The 19,262-nt window shown below is 40.5% G+C and overlaps 2 protein-coding genes across 6 annotated transcripts in view; one reads left to right on the forward strand and one right to left on the reverse strand.

Moving 5' to 3' along the window:
- LOC306920793 (DNA-binding protein RFX7-like) overlaps positions 1-6,000 on the reverse strand; it is a 55,223-nt gene extending 49,223 nt beyond the window's left edge. For 3 of the 4 annotated variants that reach the window (XM_079497689.1, XM_079497687.1, XM_079497688.1), the window contains exon 1: positions 5,516-6,000. In XM_079497689.1, the coding sequence (XP_079353815.1) occupies positions 5,516-5,679 (164 nt within the window). In that variant the 5' untranslated portion in view covers positions 5,680-6,000. The remainder of the gene's footprint in view (positions 1-5,515) is intronic. The other variant, XM_079497690.1, reaches the window with a different exon arrangement.
- Positions 6,001-6,719: 719 nt separating this feature from the next.
- tex9 (testis expressed 9) lies at positions 6,720-16,481 on the forward strand. Of its 2 annotated transcripts, XM_079496974.1 has the most exons (13): positions 6,742-6,769; positions 9,996-10,054; positions 10,097-10,168; positions 10,853-10,916; positions 11,183-11,262; positions 11,345-11,381; positions 11,525-11,619; positions 11,993-12,105; positions 12,729-12,811; positions 14,578-14,751; positions 15,294-15,428; positions 15,954-16,088; positions 16,241-16,481. In XM_079496974.1, the coding sequence occupies exons 1-13, from the start codon at positions 6,764-6,766 to the stop codon at positions 16,319-16,321; spliced, it is 1,134 nt and encodes a 377-aa protein (XP_079353100.1). In that variant the 5' UTR covers positions 6,742-6,763; the 3' UTR covers positions 16,322-16,481. The 2 variants fall into 2 exon arrangements, with proteins under 2 accessions (XP_079353099.1, XP_079353100.1); XM_079496973.1 differs by having other exon boundaries at positions 6,720-6,769; positions 9,996-10,168.
- Positions 16,482-19,262: the final 2,781 nt, after the last annotated feature.

Consider the following 19,262-nt stretch of genomic DNA (forward strand, 5'->3'; position numbering starts at 1 on the left):
CGAAACTACTTATTGTGGGAATGAGCCACAAGTCTATTGAATGACTTAATTTAGTGGTTAAATGCCAACCTCTGTACACACTCACAAACATAACATTAATCACTGTACATTCTGTGAAAAGCACATATATCTTAACCCATTTAAAAGGGGACTTAAGACATTTATTTTTAACAAGGCATGTACAGGTGTACCTTTAATCATTTTAGCAGTATACCACAAAATGCATGAATTGTGCTAATTTTAGTCCTTTTATTTACCCATGCATTATTTTATTTTATTCTTCTTCTCTTGTTGTAGCACTTTGAGATTTGCTTCAAATGTAAAGTGCGTTATAAATAAAATGTATTATTATTATTATTTAGACCTGAGGACGATTCTTTTCACGATTTTCCAAAAATAGCAGATCTACAAGCTTGTAGTGCGGCACTCGGTGCCTTGCTATGAGCTTGAAGATCTGCTATTTTTCAATAGCTAAAGTACAACATAATGCTTAAAACACCAAAAGGGGTTCCCGCCCAGAAGTGTGGAATGAAGGCAGAATGAGGCAGAATAAAGATGCCACAAAGGTCTCATGTTGCTGTCACTCATGTGTTGCTGTCGTCTTATTATGCCACAAGCTGATAGAGACAGACATAGAGACTAATGGAGAAGACAATGCTGTCCTATGCCCTTCTCCAATACTTTTCTTTAGATAATTTACATTAACCCATTTTGACCTGGGAACGATTCTATAAATAGATTCTATAAAAAAAAAAAAGTCAGTCGTTTTTCAAAAATAGCAGACCTACAAGCTCGTAGCTTGTAGATCTGCTATTTTTCAATAGCTAAAGCATAACATAATGATAACACCAAAAGGGGTTACCCCCCCAAAATGGGTTAACGTATAACCGGTATGCAAAATAACAATACTCTTTATGTGCAAAGCAGTTAGTTCGTTTTTGGTTTTTTTACTTAAATAATAAAAATTCCCACTGAACCATTGATTGTTGTAGCGTCCTGGCCCTGGCTGATGCTAAAAGGATATTATCACAGAATATGTTCATATTCATTCATGCCCTTAAAAACATTAGCCAAAATGTTAAGTATTTGACTATTTGTCACAGTCAGCCATGGCTCCTGTAAATAAGAACCGCCTGTTTTCCGAAGAACGCGTCCAGCTAAACTCTGCATGGAGTGCTTTTTCTGGTTTTATCCTCTTAGCAGATTTTGTATTGACCTGTACTTTCCTTGAACTGTACCCATTCTGCAAACTGTTGAGAAAATGTTCAATCAATCAAGCAATGCCTCTGGTTTGGGATAAATCAGTGTCAGGAACAGTTAGCCTGGTTAATAAACCAGACCGAATCAGCCGTTGGCAAAAAATGTTTTGCCTGCAGGCGGATTGTGTGATATTAGTCTGGCTTATTAGTAGGGATGGGTCCGATTTGTCGACAAATCGATTATCGTTAACGGGACCCGAAATCGATTATGAAAATTAATAATCGATAATCGGGAAAAAAAAATATTTTTTTAAATGAAAATCTGTTGGAAAGGCAATACTGTCATCCAAACAGGACAGGGCTATAGGCCTACCAAAGTGTGCCTGGGATGTGTCTGTGTAGCTGCATGAGGAGTGTGAGTCATTGAGTGTGAGTGGAGATTGATTTGATTCCAATCAAGATACATGTTTGGAGGATTTAGCAGGTGTTGGGAATTTACCTAATCAGGCCTAGGCTGGGGTTGCTATGGTGATCAATTGGCTCAACACTTTTTTTTCCTTTTTTTAAAAAAAAGGGGAAAAAAATATTTTTATTTTTTTTGTGTGGGGGGGGGGGGGGGGGCTTATCGATTTGTCGATAATTGATTAATATTGAATTATGCTAATCGATTTCCATTTTTGACACATTTACACATCCCTACTTATTAGCCAGGCTAAGGAACAGTGGCTCAGAAGGTAGAGTGTCCACTTATCCCCCTGGGTTAGTGTCGAAGTGTCTTTGGGCCGATTCATACTCCTATTTTACCGCTGTTTCGGCGCTGTAGTGCCGAAATGATTTTGGTTCGTCAGAAATTTTCAGTAGCACCGAAGAGCCGACTCTAGGACGGTACCCGCCCCCCCGAACCTCAAATGACGTCACATTGTAGGCTCTACAGAGCCGAACCGACTTTTATTCGGCTCTAAAATAGGAGTATGAATCGGCCCTTTGAGCAAGAAAACCCATATAGAATCACTTTACAAAAACACTTGACCAAAAGCCCAATCGTTACCATCATTGCCATATAGTTCAAAAGTACAACTTATTTACTTTTGACAGCTTTAAACATTTTGCAGATGCTTGTCTCATTTTTAAGATCTTAAATGGACTCGCACCTCCACCACTGAAACAGTTCATAGATCGAAGGGACAGTGGTGACAGAGCAACAAGGGCAGCTATCAGAGGGGACTGCGAAGTGCCAACCAGATGTAGCATGTTTGGTAAAACAGTCTTCTCTGTTAGAGCCTCCAATCACTTAGCCAGGGAGGCACAGGCCCAAAAGCTCAAGGAATAGAGATTAAGCTGTGATGTCATGTGATGACATACTTTTTATTTGTGTTTTTTCTATTCACTTGGTCATTAAGGTCCACAGAATGAGAGGTCTGCTCTGCCGGAAACATCGCAAAAGAAAGTTATGGCCATTTTTGAATACCACACCATAGACAACCAATATAAGGCAAACATTTCCATATTTCTTAAGTAGCATGTGACGTGTCAAACTAGGGGGTTTTCATGATTCTGAATCCATTCCAAGCATTTGTTTTGCACGAAAAACACCCCTTGGCCTAAATTCAGCCATAGTCACTTGCCCAAATGTGCCCAAATGTGATCATCACATTTGTGACATTTGTAATTGTATATAACGTGTGCGTGCGTGTGTTTGAACATTCTGTTTTGACTCAATTGAATATTTTTGATAGCTGAATAGCATAACAAGACTATAAAAGTATCTAACAAATAACTCCTGTATACAGTCTGAAAGAAATATATACCATTGCACAATAAAATCCTATGTGTTATGTCAGATACAGATGTATCCTATGTGTTATGTCAGATACAGATGTATCCTATGTGTTATGGTATATAACACTATGTGTTATGTCAGATACAGATGTATCCTATGTGTTATGGTATATAACACTATGTGTTATGTCAGATACAGATGTATCCTATGTGTTATGGTATATAACACTATGTGTTATGTCAGATACAGATGTATCCTATGTGTTATGTGTTATGGTATATAACACTATGTGTTATGTCAGATACAGATGTATCCTATGTGTTATGGTATATAACACTATGTGTTATGTCAGATACAGATGTATCCTATGTGTTATGTGTTATGGTATATAACACTATGTGTTATGTCAGATACAGATGTATCCTATGTGTTATGGTATATAACACTATGTGTTATGTCAGATACAGATGTATCCTATGTGTTATGGTATATAACACTATGTGTTATGTCAGATACAGATGTATCCTATGTGTTATGTGTTATGGTATATAACACTATGTGTTATGTCAGATACAGATGTATCCTATGTGTTATGGTATATAACACTATGTGTTATGTCAGATACAGATGTATCCTATGTGTTATGGTATATAACACTATGTGTTATGTCAGATACAGATGTATCCTATGTGTTATGGTATATAACACTATGTGTTATGTCAGATACAGATGTATCCTATGTGTTATGGTATATAACACTATGTGTTATGTCAGATACAGATGTATCCTATGTGTTATGGTATATAACACTATGTGTTATGTCAGATACAGATGTATCCTATGTGTTATGGTATATAACACTATGTGTTATGTCAGATACAGATGTATCCTATGTGTTATGGTATATAATACCTTCAAATGTAGAATAAGCGTCACACCTGTAGTGTTCAATATGGGAGTGAACTAAACCACTTTTCAAATTCCGTAACTGTACACATTTCATAAAACTATACTTGTTTTTGAGTGGTGCAAACCACTCCAACAACCAGCTTTGCCGTCCTAAAGTCGGCTCTTCGGTGCTACTGAACATTTCTGACGAGCCGAAATCATTTCGGCACTACAGCGCCGAAACAGCGGTAAAATAGGAGTATGAATCGGCCCTTAATCTATGTGAGTGCCTTATGATGGAAATGAGCTAGCCTACAACACTTCTTTGTATCATGGATGGAGACCCCCAAACTGACTTTCATTAGATGATGGAGCCCCATTTCAAATGATTCTCAAAAGTTTTAATTACAAGGACCCCCCCAGTTTGGTATGATTGGGCCACAGACAGACCCCCATGGAACCAAATGGACCAATTTAGCCGGGGAACCCCTGGAGGCCCGGACCCCCCCCTCAAGGACCTAAAAACCATAATGGTACACGAGAAACATATTTGTATTGTAGGCTACTAAATTCAAGTGAAATACATTAACAAGGCAAGGGGCGTTTATTATTATATAGACGCACACCCACACGCGCAGTGTGTGTGTGTGTGTGTGTGAGCTCTATCGTGGGGCGGGGACGCAGTGACAGCAGCAAACAAGCTGACATACCAGCGCGTGCAAAGCATGGCCCTTTTAGCATGAACCTGCGGCTCAGCTGCATGTTATTATGTTACTATGTTATGTAGTACACTGTACAGTTATACAGTAACATGCAGCCGCAGGTGTTACACTGTACAGTAGGCTACCAGCCTAATTATTACTGTAAAACCATGGCAACACGGGTTATTAATATATAGAACCACGCCGTGTAGCTTAGAAGCATGCTGCTGTAGTAGCCTATAGTAGCCTAGTAGCAGCAGCGATACAGGTCCGTCTTATAACTGAACCAAATGGACCTCCTCACGGCCGGGTCCATTTGGTTCCATTTGTATATATACGGTATACGTATAAAATAACACGTTTGTAGAAGAACCACGCCACTGTGGTGTTAGTAGCCTATACACTGTAGAACCACCACTCGAACTCTTATAGCCTATTAGCTCTGGTCCATAGCCTTCTACTGCTTCTGCTTCTACGAATCGTAGAAGCAGTAGAAGGCTATGGACCAGAGCTAATAGCCTATAAGATTTAGATACATCTCGTAGATATATTTGATCGATTCTGACATTTTGAATCTGACATTTTCAATGTCAGAAATCGATCAAAAATACACGAGTCTAAAACCTTTGGCTAGGTATAGGAGAACTCTCTCTGTTTTTTCCCCTCACTGTATATGTTTCTTTTCCCTTTTTACCTCCTTTATGATGAATTCCTGTTCTGTTCTTTGACTATATATAGAAGTGTCTATGTACGTCTCTAAATGTTTTGATGAATTGAACATGGTGGAGCCTCTTGTAAACAAGTGTAATGCTTAATTGGGGTCGTCCACTCACAGTTAACAGTCTTTGTATTGAGTTTGTGCTTGAAATGTACTGTAATTCTGCAAGCTGTTAATAAATATTTCAATCGATCAATCAATCAATCAATCAGTCTCTCTCTCTACTCACCAGATAGAGTTCTTTATTTTGAGCTGCAGAGCGCTGGCCTCGGCGCCGTGCAGCCCAGGCACCATGCCTCCTCCTCCTCCTCCTGCACCACCACACTCCAACTTAGTAGACGGTTGTTGTTGATCCTCCTCCTCCTCACTACTAGCCACCATCATCATCATCATCCTCCTCCTCCTCCTCTACCTCGCGGTGTGAGGAAGAAGGGTGGTGTTTGGAAATCGGGGTCAAACAACAACATGAGCCGCAGATCCCTGCTGCACGATAACGTGACGACTAGCTGGTCCCATAGCCGTTATAACGGTCGTAATTCCCCGTTGTTTCTCCATTGATTTACTGCTCATTATTATTTATTCCAGTCGACACAACATGCGTTTATAAATGATGAGAAATGAACACATCCAGGGTTAGAAATCATGCAGGGTCCCGCAATCCGTTTCTGTTCGCCGCCCGGCCGTGTCCTCGTTTGTGCATGGGATTTTCTCGTTGCATGCGTGTGTGTGTGTGACGCTACCACTACAGTTGTATGTAGTTGTAATGCACGCAAGCGCATTCACGCGGCGACGCGACCCCCAACCGCCTCCTCTCTCTCTCACACACACACACGCGCACACACACACACACACACACACACACACACACACACACACACACACACACACACACACACGTTACTTATCACCACCGGGTTCGTTACTATTCTTTATAGTCTATAGGCTATAGCCGCACGTTGACATTTATTCTCATGTTTTTAATCAATTGAATTATTATTAGGCCTATTTATTATTTTAATAATTTTAAATTGCCATATATTATGACTTTAAATGCCTCTCCATGGCATATAGCCCATGTACATAATTTATAATCTCTCCCCGGGACCCACATTTTTCAAAAATACATGAATTAAACACTTATAAGCCCTATTTCACAAAATTCACAAATGGTGAAGATAAATTATTCAAATGTCAATGTTATATTATAATAAATGTTATTTATTGTTAATGTTTCAGAATGTTTTTTGTATTATTATTTGGGATTTCTTTTAACATGTTTAGAAATGAAACAAATGGAGAAATGAAGTTAGACATCAACCCCTAGAGGGCAGCATGATGTGTTGTGTTGTGTTCGCCTTTAGCTTTGGTCCTGCCTACCAGTCACCATTCACAATAATATAGGTCAGGTTGCTATGCAACCACCACAACAACAATGGCTGCTGAAGCAACTGCTGAGAAAAGGACCCTGTCTCGCGTTATGAAGGTATACAATCATTATATTATGACATTTCCTCTCCCTATCCTATCCTTGTATAGTTTGTTTATTTATGCAACACCTTGAGATGTAACTGAGAGAAAATCGTGGTAGTCACACTCAAATATAGTCTAGTAGCCAAAGCAAAGTTACTATATTTACCCAGGGTATCTGGGCTAAGCTCAAGAATTCAAGAAGCCACCGCTGCCAGCCCATAGAGCCCCATTGTGAACCCGGACATGTTGAGTACACCAAGGTTTTATGTTAGAAATGTTTAGTATGGATCCCCAGCATGTAGAAACTGCCGGATGCTAACTTGCATATGTTGAGCAATTTTCATAATAAAAATTTCAACATGCTTTATGTAGCATGTGACATGTCAAACATACATTTTGCAAAAAAATAGTCATTGGGCTAAAAACGGCCAATGCCGTCATCACAAATGTGATGATGTCAGCACAAGTGGGCATGGCTGTTTTAAGCCCAATGAGTGTTTTTTTTTGCAAAACTAATGCTTGGAATGGATTCAGCATCATGAAAACCCCCTAGTTTGACATGTCACATGCTAGATAAAGCATGATGAAAAAATTAGAATATTTTGCCTTCTATAGGTTGTTAATAGTATGGTCACATATTTTGCCAATTATGAAAATTGCTCAACATATGCAAGTTAGCATCCGGCAGTTTCTACATGCTGGGGACCCATACTCAACATTTCTAACATAAAACGTTGGTGTACTCAACATGTCCGGGTTCACTTTTTGGCTACTAGACTAATACACGATACAGGTGTAGTTATACATCTGAGAGGTAGGCCGCCTACTGTATGTAAACTACATTAAACATGGTGTTCTGTTGAGGTACAGTCCAGACAGTAAATAGAATCAGAATCTGCTTTATTGTCACATTACAGGTTTACAGAAGTACAAAAGTGGGTGAAATCGATAGGATTAAGGTGCAAAATTTCGACGTGTCTTTGGTTCGACATATCATTGGTTCGAAGGAGCATTGGTCTGAGGTGCGTTAAGGGTTGGGAGACAGTTTCACCACAATCGGCCGCTGCGTTGAGTAGTTGTGGCGATTTGTACAAAACGGGTACAAAGCGGGCTACTCCTGAAAAGTTTAGAAGCCAATTGTAGCCAATGAGGGTGGATTATGAGAAATCAAACAAACCCGTCTTGATCACATGACTATGGAGAGCATGTGTACCGATTTGCGTGACATTTGGATACAATCTGAAGGAGTAATATTAGAAAATGTGTCGGCCTCCTGGTGGCGCTATAAAGAGCAGATGTGAAAAATTCCAGGCAAAGGTTTTTCCTTGGCCTCTAGGGAGTTGGCATACAAAGTTATCCACAGATCCATGCAGTTAGAGGTAAAAACACTTTTCGGCCAGTTATAGCGCCACCATGAGGCTGAGTTGAAAATGTTCATGTGGCATTTCTTCCTCGGCCTAGTGGGAATGTGCCTGCACAATTTCACAGAAATCACACGATTTGCAGCATTTTGTTTGAAACTGAGCACTCCTGCGAACTTTGGAAGCCAATCTTAGCCAATCAGGATGGAGTCTGAGAAATCTGAAAGACCCGTTTCGTTGAATGGCTCTAGAGAGACTGTGTACCAATTTGCATGATGTTTGGACAAAATCTGTAGGTGTACTGTCCAAAAACTTGTTTTGCACAAAGCGGCCTCCTGGTGGCGCTATAACAGGCCGTTCTGGAATTTTTGGGGCAGAGGTTCATCTTTGGCATCCAGGGAGTGTGTGTGCAAAATTTGGCATCGACCGGGTTAACGGTGCCGGAGATTAGCTGTTCACAGACGGACGGACACACGGACGGACGGACGGACGGACGGACGGACGGACGGAGTGCAAAACATACTCTCTCCCCATGCCTTCGGCCTGGTGGAGACAACTACATTTGAAATAGGGCTTAAGTGGTTAATTTATGAGTAACAGTCATAACTAGAAAAAGTGCCCTTCTGGGCACAGGTCTCCACCAGGAGGATAGGAGTGTGTGTGTGTGATGTTTGGCAAAATGTTTAGGAGCAATATAAACGTGTGTGTGTGTTGTGTGTGTGTGTGTGTGTGTGTGTGTGTGTCGCGGCTTGGCCTGTTGTAGCGCCACCATGAGGCTGATTTGAAAACGGTCAAGTGGCATTTCTTCCAAAGCCTAGTGGGAATATGGATGCACAGTTTCACCACAATCGGACGCTGCGTTGAGTAGTTGTGGCGATTTGTACAAAACGGGTACAAAGCGGGCTACTGCTGAAAAGTCTAGGAGCCAATCGTAGCCAATGAGGGTGGATTATGAGAAATCAAACAAACCCGTCTTGATCACATGACTATGGAGAGCATGTGTACCGATTTGTGTGAAATTTGGATACAATCTGAAGGAGTAATATTAGAAAATGTGTTTTACATATGTCGGCCTCCTGGTGGCGCTATAAAGAGCAGATGTGAAACATTCCAGGCAAAGGTTTTTCCTTGGCCTCTAGGGAGTTGGCATACAAAGTTATTCACAGATCCGTGCAGTTAGAGGTAAAAACACTTTTCGGCCAGTTGTAGCGCCACCATGAGGCTGAGTTGAAAATGTTCATGGGGCATTTCTTCCTCTGCCTAGTGGGAATGTGCGTGCACAATTTCACGGAAATCACATGATGTGTTCATGATTTGCAGCATTTTGTTTGAAACCGAGCACTCCTGCAAACTTTGGAAGCCAATCTTAGCCTATCAGGATGGAGTCTGAGAAATCTGAAAGACCCGTTTCGTTGAATGGCTCTAGAGAGACTGTGTACCAATTTGCGTGATGTTTGGACAAAATATGTAGGTGTACTGTCCAAAAACTTGTTTTGCACAAAGCGGCCTCCTGGTGGCGCTATAACAGGCCGTTCTGGAATTTTTGGGGCAGAGGTTCATCGTTGGCATCCAGGGAGTGTGTGTGCAAAATTTGGCATCGACCGGGTTAACGGTGCCGGAGATTAGCTGTTCACAGACGGACGGACACACGGACGGACGGACGGACGGACGGACGGACGGACGGAGTGCAAAACATACTCTCTCCCCATGCCTTCGGCCTGGTGGAGACAACTACATTTGAAATAGGGCTTAAGTGGTTAATTTATGAGTAACAGTCATAATTATCTAAACATACAAATACTCGCTTAAAGTACAGATACCCCAAAGATTGACTCATGTAAATGTGTTTTGTTACTGATTGTTTTTGTTGTTGATTAGCCAAGAAGAACCGTACCATCCAAAGACATGGATTGGAAGACTGAGAGGTCAAAGGTTCCAGAGCTGAGACCCATGGGAAATCCCCCAAAGAAGACCAGTGTAGAGCTGAGACCCATGGGGAATCCCCCAAAGAAGACCAGTGTAGATCTTCTTGCTAAGGAGGAGGAGTATATGTAAGAACACCTGTACAAACCCTCATTTTGTATATATCGTCTATGTCAGGTGGAAACTTCATGTGTCCACTTTCCTTTCCTTTCAGGATTCAAATTCAAAATTAGCAAAAGTAGCAGATCTACAAGTCCGAGACCTGTTGCTTCACATCGCGTTTCAAGCTTGTAGATAGATCTGCTACTTTTGATGCTTTTGTGTGAAGCTGTAGTGTAGTATGATCAAGTAGGGCATTGATTTACGAAAAACATAAAATGTTAAAATATGGAGATACGAGATTTCTGCCCGACAGCAACGATACAATAAGTGAATTACAAAGTGTAAAGATCAGGGTAAATCAGAGTAAAGATCAGGGTAAATCCGTAGTCAACAAATAACAAGGTAAATGTTCAAGTTGGAAAAACCAATGCCAAAATGATGAAGTAGTACAAATGAACTTGAATACTGGGTAAACATCAAATCTAGCATGTCTAAACCAGTGCTTTTCAATTTCTGTATGCCAATAGGTAGGAATATGGTATATGTTGATAAATCAGGCTGTTAACCCCCCCCCCCCCCCCCCCCCCCCACCTCTCCCTGTTTGTCTACTGTAAATCTATCAATAAAAAGAAATAAGAAAAAGACCCCAAAAATATCTTTAAAAATATCTGTATTAGACATAACTTGTGTCTTCATGTCATCTTCATCAGACGTCTAAATGCAGAGCTGGAGGCCAAAACAGCTGATCTCGTAAGACAAGCAGAACAAGTTATGGTAAGCAATTTACATTCAAATGACTTATATTTGGAATAATAAAGTACATTTTAGTGTAATGACTAAAGTTTTTTGAGGGATTTCTAGTCAGCATCTCAAACAGAGTGACACAAACAGTGGCACAGAACAAATACCAGATCTACAAGCCCATAACGCTGCATCACACGGTGATGTTTTGTGAGCTTGTAGATCGGCTATTTTGGTGTGCGATATCAATGCACAACTAAGTACAATAAGGCTTAAGAAATGTGTTTGCTGGATTTCAGAGAGAGCAAAACGACGCTTTGTCAAAACCGTTATCTTCCTTTCTTATTACTGCCACTGAAGACGAGAATGAAGACTCCAGGTATGGGCTTAGGACACATTGATAACAATAATACAAATAACACTGTAACACAATCCATTTACAATAATTGCTCTGTTCCTAGGCCTCAACAACATGCAGTGCAGTCAGCCGGTACAAAGGTATGAGAATATAATGTTTAAAGTATGATTTTAAGTGAATTTCTTTCCCTTTTTTTCACTGCAAATATGAATTTAGGAGACATTATTATACTAGTTATAACTTATTATGTAATCTGCCAATTTCTGTTTCACTTTGCCATCAGGTGGTACGCAACAGAAGGCTCACATCCACCCCAGTATCTAATGACACGCATTCTGGTTATGAAAGAAAAGCACAACGTGTTTCCAACAAGACAGCGTGAGTCATATTTAATGAATGTCAAGAACTAAAAAAAAGTCAACATAAGAATGGTGTTGTAGGATAAATTTAACAATCAATGTAATCTATACATTTTGTATTATTCATTGCAAATTATTGTGTTTATTGTGTGTAACACAAAAAGATTAGTAATGTAAGAACAGGAATGTTAATCTAACAATTTGTAATCTCTTCAAGACAGATCCTGCAATAAAAAGTAGTAATAGTAGGGAAATAGTGTAATAGTATACAAAAGTAACATTTGGTTACATTTGTAATATACTATCAGTCAGATTTACGGTAATTAACACTGATGTTTTTCTTTTACTGTGTACACATTTTGTATGGCCTGTAATTGTTTGCCTTATTTCAGAACACTCAACTCAGTTGGTGCTGATGATGGGGACAATACTGCAGACATAGATGATTCTATACAAAGCATGGATGAGAAACTGAATGATGTGGAGGGAGACACCATAGCATCAGGTTTATTGTATATACATTTATATATATTTAGAAAATACATTCTGATAGTTTTATTTTATTATATTATTATTATTTACTTTACGTCCATATTAAATCATGTAAAACTAGATAAAGTGCCCCTCGGGGGACAGGTCTCCACCAGGGCAGGTCAGGTTGTGGCCTCCTGGTGGCGCTATAATAGGCCAATGTGGGTGCCATTTCTGGCAATTGGATGATTTGAGGCATTTTGTTCCAAAAATGTGTTTTGCAAAAGTCCACACACACACACACACACACACACACACACACACACACACACACACACACACACACACACACACACACACACACACACACAACTAATCTTTTTGTTACAGCTGGTAACGGACGGACACACACACACACACGTGCGTGCGCACACACACACACACACACACACACACACACACACACACACACACACACACACACACACACACACACACACACGGAGTGCAAAACATACTCTCTCCCCATGCCTTCGGCCTGGTGGAGACAAAAGTGGGGTGTGATCGGGTGTGTCCCGATAGCCGGCCAGACGGGTTGCTGAATGTCACACCCCTACTATTCTTGCTTTCATATTGTTTATTGTGGTGTTTTTTCAGATGCTCAGATACGTGTCCTGAAGGCCAGACTGCACATTATGCATGAGGAATTCAACCAGTTATCTCATGAATGTCATAGAAAGGTAGTGTAAACATGCAGATCATATACCAGTCAACTACCGTATGTATGGTTTAAGTATAGTTAAATGTCAGAGCAGAGGGACAGCAGGCAGTGGTGTCCTTGTCAGGCAGAACCATACTGTACCTGCCACTATGGTCTCCATAGGTTTACTGTATGGTACAGTATGTGTGTGTGTATGTGTGAGTGTATACTGTGTGTGTGTGTGTGTGTGTACACACACACACACACACACACACACACACACACACACACACACACACACACACACACAGTATACTGGTACAGTATGTGTGTGTATGTGTGTATACTGTATGTGTATTCAGGACACTCAAGGGAAAAAATGCTTTTTACTACGCAGCCACTACTCTGTGGAATGCACTCCCTCCAGCCCTGAAATCCCTAAATTCTATTGCAAGATTTAGGAAAGACCTGAAATCATGGCTCCATCTACACACTAACTGGTCATAGTTAGCTTCCGACCCTGGATAGCCCATCTCCCATGCCCTGGACTATTCTCTCAGGGTCCTATGTATATAGCTCCCAGCCTTATATATAAGGATTATTTATTATATGTTCCATGGTTGTTTTGTTTGTACAGTATGTTTGTGTATAGTTTCATGTTACAAAGTGGACCACAATGGAAACAAGCAAAGGCTTTTTTTGTGTCTAAGTCCATTTGGCGTTTTTTAAAATGATGTCATTTTCTGTAATTTTCTTAAACTGCCAATAAAGTATTCTAACTATCTATGTGTGTACACACACAGTATACTGGTATGTGTGTGTGTATGTGTATACTGTGTACACACACACACACACACACAGTATACTGGTTGTAGCCTACCTGCCAGGGGTTTTTATAGCTCCCATGGCAAGGCCTTAAAGGGGGTGTTAGGTTAAGTGTTATGTTTTATTTGTTCTAACTATGCTGATAGTAATCGTTGCTGTAAAAAGAGTGCTTGTTCAGTAACAGGGGTCTTGCCATCTCTCCAGCTCTTAAACAGGAAATCCATTTTCAGGACGGGGCACAAGTTTAATCCAATCAGGAGAGAGAATTCCATAAAGATTGTTTATCATCTTCAATTTTATAATGTTCCAGGGCCAATTGTGTTTGTTTGTTTCATAACCTCCAAGTTCACTTGTTATACGGCCTTCTCTATGAGCAGTGTTGGGTAACTAACACTACGTAACTTAATATATTACGTAATATATTACCGGAATACGGTAACTTGTAATATAATACATTACTTAACAAAAAAATTGTAATATATTCTAAAAATCTTTCTGTATTACTGCATTACTTTCTGTATTACTTTCTGTCTGTCTGTCTCGTTGCCCGTGGCTCTGTCTTGTGACATTATGTGACAACTGCAGAAGTTAAAGAATTACGTATTTCCGCTCCCCACTAATAGTTCTCAGGTCTGGTGTTTGTCCTCTTTTTTTCTCAGTCGTGTTTTCAAATGGATTTGGCTAGGCGGCCGTTTGGCCTCGCCTTATTGTAGATACGCCACTGGTCTACGTAATGTATAATTTATAATTATACTAAATATTTAATTGTTCGATTTGAGCATTTAAAAAAAGTAATATGTAATAGTAATATTAATATATTACTCTTGCTCAGACAGTAATATGTAATACAATGTATTACTTGACAAATTAAGGTAATAAGTAATAAGAAATATATTCCAAATATAAAGTAATATACCCAACACTGTCTATGAGTTACTGATTGTAGTGATAATGTAGTAATTACAGAGTTTTCTGTTGTAGGATGAGGAGAATTTCAAGCTTGGCACAAAGATCAAGGAACTGGAAGGGGATGGAGCACGACTCCAGAAGAACTCAAACATTCAGCAGACACAAATAGAGAAGCACAGAGCGTTAGCAGAAGACTCTTCTAGAAGATGTGATGCTCTCCAAATGCAAGTCGCTGCCTTACAGAAGGTTTGTATAGAGCGTCGCAGTCCCGCCCCCTACCATGGCCCAGGAAATGATTCTCCATTCATTTTCAGAAAGTATTTATTTAAAGACGTTTACGCCGCGGACAAAGCCAACTCGAGTCGTGACAAATCATGACAACAAAAACATTTTTTTGGGCCGAACAAATAATTAGAAAGAAGAAAAAAACGGCAGGTTACAACACTTTTTTTGTTGTTTTTCTTCTCTGTAATTATTTGTTTGGTCCAAAATATTGTTTGTTGTCATGAGTTGTCACGACTCGAGTTGGCTTTGTCCGCGGCGTAACCGTCTTTAAATAAATACTTTTTGAAATGTCTATGGGAAAAATGCATTGGGATTCATTTCCTGGGCCATGGTAGGGGGCGGGACTACATTACTGTCAGAGACACATGCACTGTACAAGCGTCAAGGACACTTCTAAAGAGTATATAACCATTTGTTCCATTTGTCATATGGCTTCGTTTAAAATTATGCCAAAGAAACATTATTTAACTGTGAATAAGTCGTGTTTGTTTTGTTGTTTGTAGGAGATCGAAGCTTTAAATAAATCCCAGAAACAAGCTGCAGGCAGCCAGAGTACAGTTGAAGTGCGTCTGAACAGGGCCCTGGAGGACATAGAGAGACACAAGACTCAACTCAACAACATGACACTCAAGAACAAGGTAGTCCAATTCACTGCTTCTCAACGTGGGGTACAAGGGACACTTGGTTCCAATGTTCACTCTCTGGTAAATTCAATTCTGAATGGTTCATTCATGAATAATAACCACATGAACCCTATTCTGAGGCAAAGAATAGGCAAAAATAGCAGATTGCGGCGGTATGTTGTGAGCCTAAGGCCTCACTCACACCTTTCGATCTAGCATACAACATTGATGCATGCTAGATGTAAGTGTCATGGCCGCCCCAATGCATTTCCAATGGAAGTCACATGGTTTGATACAACATTTTGGACTACAAGCTGTTGTATGGCTTTCGGCTGTGCTATTTCTGGCAAAGATAGTTGGCGTAGAGGTGGAAATACTAGCAGACCTAGTATAGAGCCCCGGGGGCTAAGTGGTTTCATGTTTTGAGAATTGCCATAACGGTGAAAATGTGAATCAAAGGTCAGATTTGTAAATGCAGATTTTAGATGATAAGTGATTTGAACTATAGTACTAACCTGAATGTGTTTTCTGCTCAACAAGGACCAGGAACATCAGGAGAGTCTGAACAAAGAAAACCTCCTGGCTGAAAACAAAATGCTCAAAAAGCAGAAAGCAGAGCTCATCCTGGGGTTTAAGAAACAGCTCAAGTTGATCGATGTCCTCAAAAGACAAAAAGTATGTTTCTAAAGCATGATTCATGCCTCGTTTCCACTAAGCTCTCTCTTGCGATGTCCAATGTCTCTGTGCATAATGATAGTCGGTGTCTCTTTACAAAATGGCCTTTTAAATGATAATCTTTTTTTATCTTCTTTTCTAAATCTGAACAGATGCATTTTGAAGCTGCCAAGATGCTCTCCTTCACAGAAGAGGAGTTTATGAAAGCTCTGGACTGGGGAAGTAAGTCATAAGGCAAGAGATGAATTCATATGATCAATTGCTGCACTGCAGAGGACCCTGCAGAGGACCCTGCGGTGTCCTATGGGTACAGTAACTAAGGGATATACTAAAAGCCACATTTCAAATGCCTTGTGTGTACATTGGAAATAAAGTCATCTTCTCCTTCTTGTCGGGTGGGAAACCTTAAAGGTATATTCAGTGATTTCACTTAATTCAAATATCACTTATTTTTTCTTATTTTTTGGATAATCCTCCCTACTATAAAGTGTGCTGACCATATAAGGAGTTCCTCCCTGTCCCCAGTGAGCCCCTGGGGTCAAAAAACCCTAGTTTCGGTTTGGGCTTTGGGTGGCAAAGCCTTCATCCAATCAGGATGAGAGGGGCCTTCCTCCAATCATGATCGAGTGGGGCGGGCATTGGTGCACGTGCTGTTGGTCTGTTGTACTTCCCCCACTGTAGAGCGCGTGCATGTGCACAACTTGTTACCGGGTGGACCTTTTTTTTTCTCCAAATCACCCAAATCACTGAATGCTCCTTTAATGTCCAAACCTATTACTTTTGGTAACAACATGGAATAAGGAACCCATGTGTTCCAGTGGATAAAATGTAATATTTTGTAGTCTTCAATATTCAATATAAAACCCACTGACACGCTTAACCACTTCAATATAAAACCCACTGACACGCTTAACCACTTCAATATAAAACCCACTGACACGCTTAACCACTTCAATATAAAACCCACTGACACGCTTAACCACTTCAATATAAAACCCACTGACACGCTTAACCACTTCAATATAAAACCCACTGACACGCTTAACCACTTCAATATAAAACCCACTGACACGCTTAACCACTTCAATATAAAACCCACTGACACGCTTAACCACTTTCAACAATTCTGGGCATATGTTTAAAGCTAAACCATTTTAAAACGTTTTTTTAAAAAGGTCGGTCTACAAGCTCACAACATTGAGACCATTTTGATCTTACTGTGTTGAATGTGATTGTAGCGCCTAAATCCCTATATTAGGTGCTACTGGCTGCCGACGGTTGAGGATGCAGTTTAGACGTGTGCTGTGAAGAACTGAGGTCCAGAATGTTCGTTGAGTGGATATTCAATTATATTTATTTACCTTACAAAATCCTATACTTTGAATGCAAATAACATAAATAACAAACAGTCAAACGTGGTGAATGCAACAGTCCCTGTCTGCACAGTCAGAAAACAGTTTGCCTCCTATCAGCAACACCTGCAATTCATTAGGGACAGGGTTAAATACCCTCCCTGTAAGTATGGCAACCTAGGCCTTGATTGATAAACTGGCATTGGCCTGTAGTGACATCACAGAGATGATAAGGAGGCTCAAATGGCTCTTACAGTGATCTTATTATGAGGGTTGGTAAACCTTTTTCAGGTATTTTCTAATAAGGTGTATATTTTTTATTGGTGATGGGTTATTGGGTTTCATGGGAAACTGCATTATACCTACTGTATGGTTCCATTTTGAGATTCTGATGACGTTTATGGATTATTGTCTATATGATCATTGATTTTTATGTATTTTATGCCTTTTCTTTTACAGTTTGCGGTTATCAATAAAGACTTATCAGCTCAGTCAGTCTTCAACCTTTTCATGTCCAACTGGGTCCGCTACATGCTTGTAGATCTGTTATGTTTGCTACTTTTCCGTGAGAATGATATAATGAACTATACACTACAGCAGAGACGGGCAACTTTGACGATGGAGAGGCAGCGGTGGCCGAACGGTTTGCGGAGCGGTCTTGATACCGGAAGGTCGCCAGTTCGTATCCCCGGACCGGCACGTTAAAATGACCACCGCTGAAGTGCCCTTGAGCAAGGCATTGAACCACTACCATGAAATGTTCTATGAGCAGGGCCTGGCTGTAAACAAGTATCTGATGCTTAGTCCAGTTAGCCTGGCTAATAAGCCAGACTAATATCACACAACACTGTCGCGGTATATCAGTCTGGGCTGGCTCCACTTGGATTTCATTTCCCGGGGAACATTTTCTCTTTGACGCAATTGGTCAGAGCTACTGTCAGTCAAAGGTCTCAAGCATTGAACGTCACTGTACCAAAGCCCGCCTATATTGCATACCGTGTCCCGATTGGTCCGACCTGTTCTCTGCTGTAGGAAAGAGGCGTGCTACTGAGCCTCGCCAGACCGTAATCCGCTGGTAGGCAACTTTTTTTTGCCAACGGCTGATTCGGTCTGGTTTATTAACCAGGCTATAGTCCAGTTACCCTGGGTAAATATAGTAACTTTGCTTCCTTTGCTTTGCCACTATATTTCCACACTCACAATCACATTGCATATTATAGCCTAACGCCGTAGCAAAAAATAGCCGATCTACGTACAAGCTCAATACGCGTCGCAGTGCAACGCGTGGACCGCATTAAGTGATTATACACTATAGCATTCATTCATTAAAAAAAATAGATTTCAGCCCAACAGCAACATAAAACAGGTGATTTTGTGTGTTTTCAGGCTAGAAAAGGGTAATCCTGTCAAGTGTCAGCACATTGTTCCATTAATTAAACCACCAGAACACAAGCAAAACCATTTACAAGTTGAACTTCTTATTTAGGTAATTTAGCTTAATAATTTAATTTAGGTAAATAATAAAATTGGTTTCATTCGTACCCTACAAACCCTCCCGCGCACTCAGATCAGCCAACGCAGGGAAGCTGGAGGTACCTTCACTAAAAACGCCGGGACAACGCTCCACACGTACCAAACTCTTCTCCCTTCTGGCTCCAAAACTATGGAATGCACTTCCCATCACAGTCAGAACTGCAGCCTCACTCCCAATCTTCCGCCGTAGTCTGAAAACCCACCTCTTCAGACTCCACCATGGCCCGTAGCACTTGCCATAGCCTAGCCCCTTAGATAGCACATTATGTAGACTTAGATAGTATTTTAA

The sequence above is a fragment of the Electrona antarctica genome, assembly GCF_951216825.1.
Source record: "Electrona antarctica genome assembly, chromosome: 3".
In the NCBI taxonomy this organism is placed as follows: domain Eukaryota; kingdom Metazoa; phylum Chordata; class Actinopteri; order Myctophiformes; family Myctophidae; genus Electrona; species Electrona antarctica.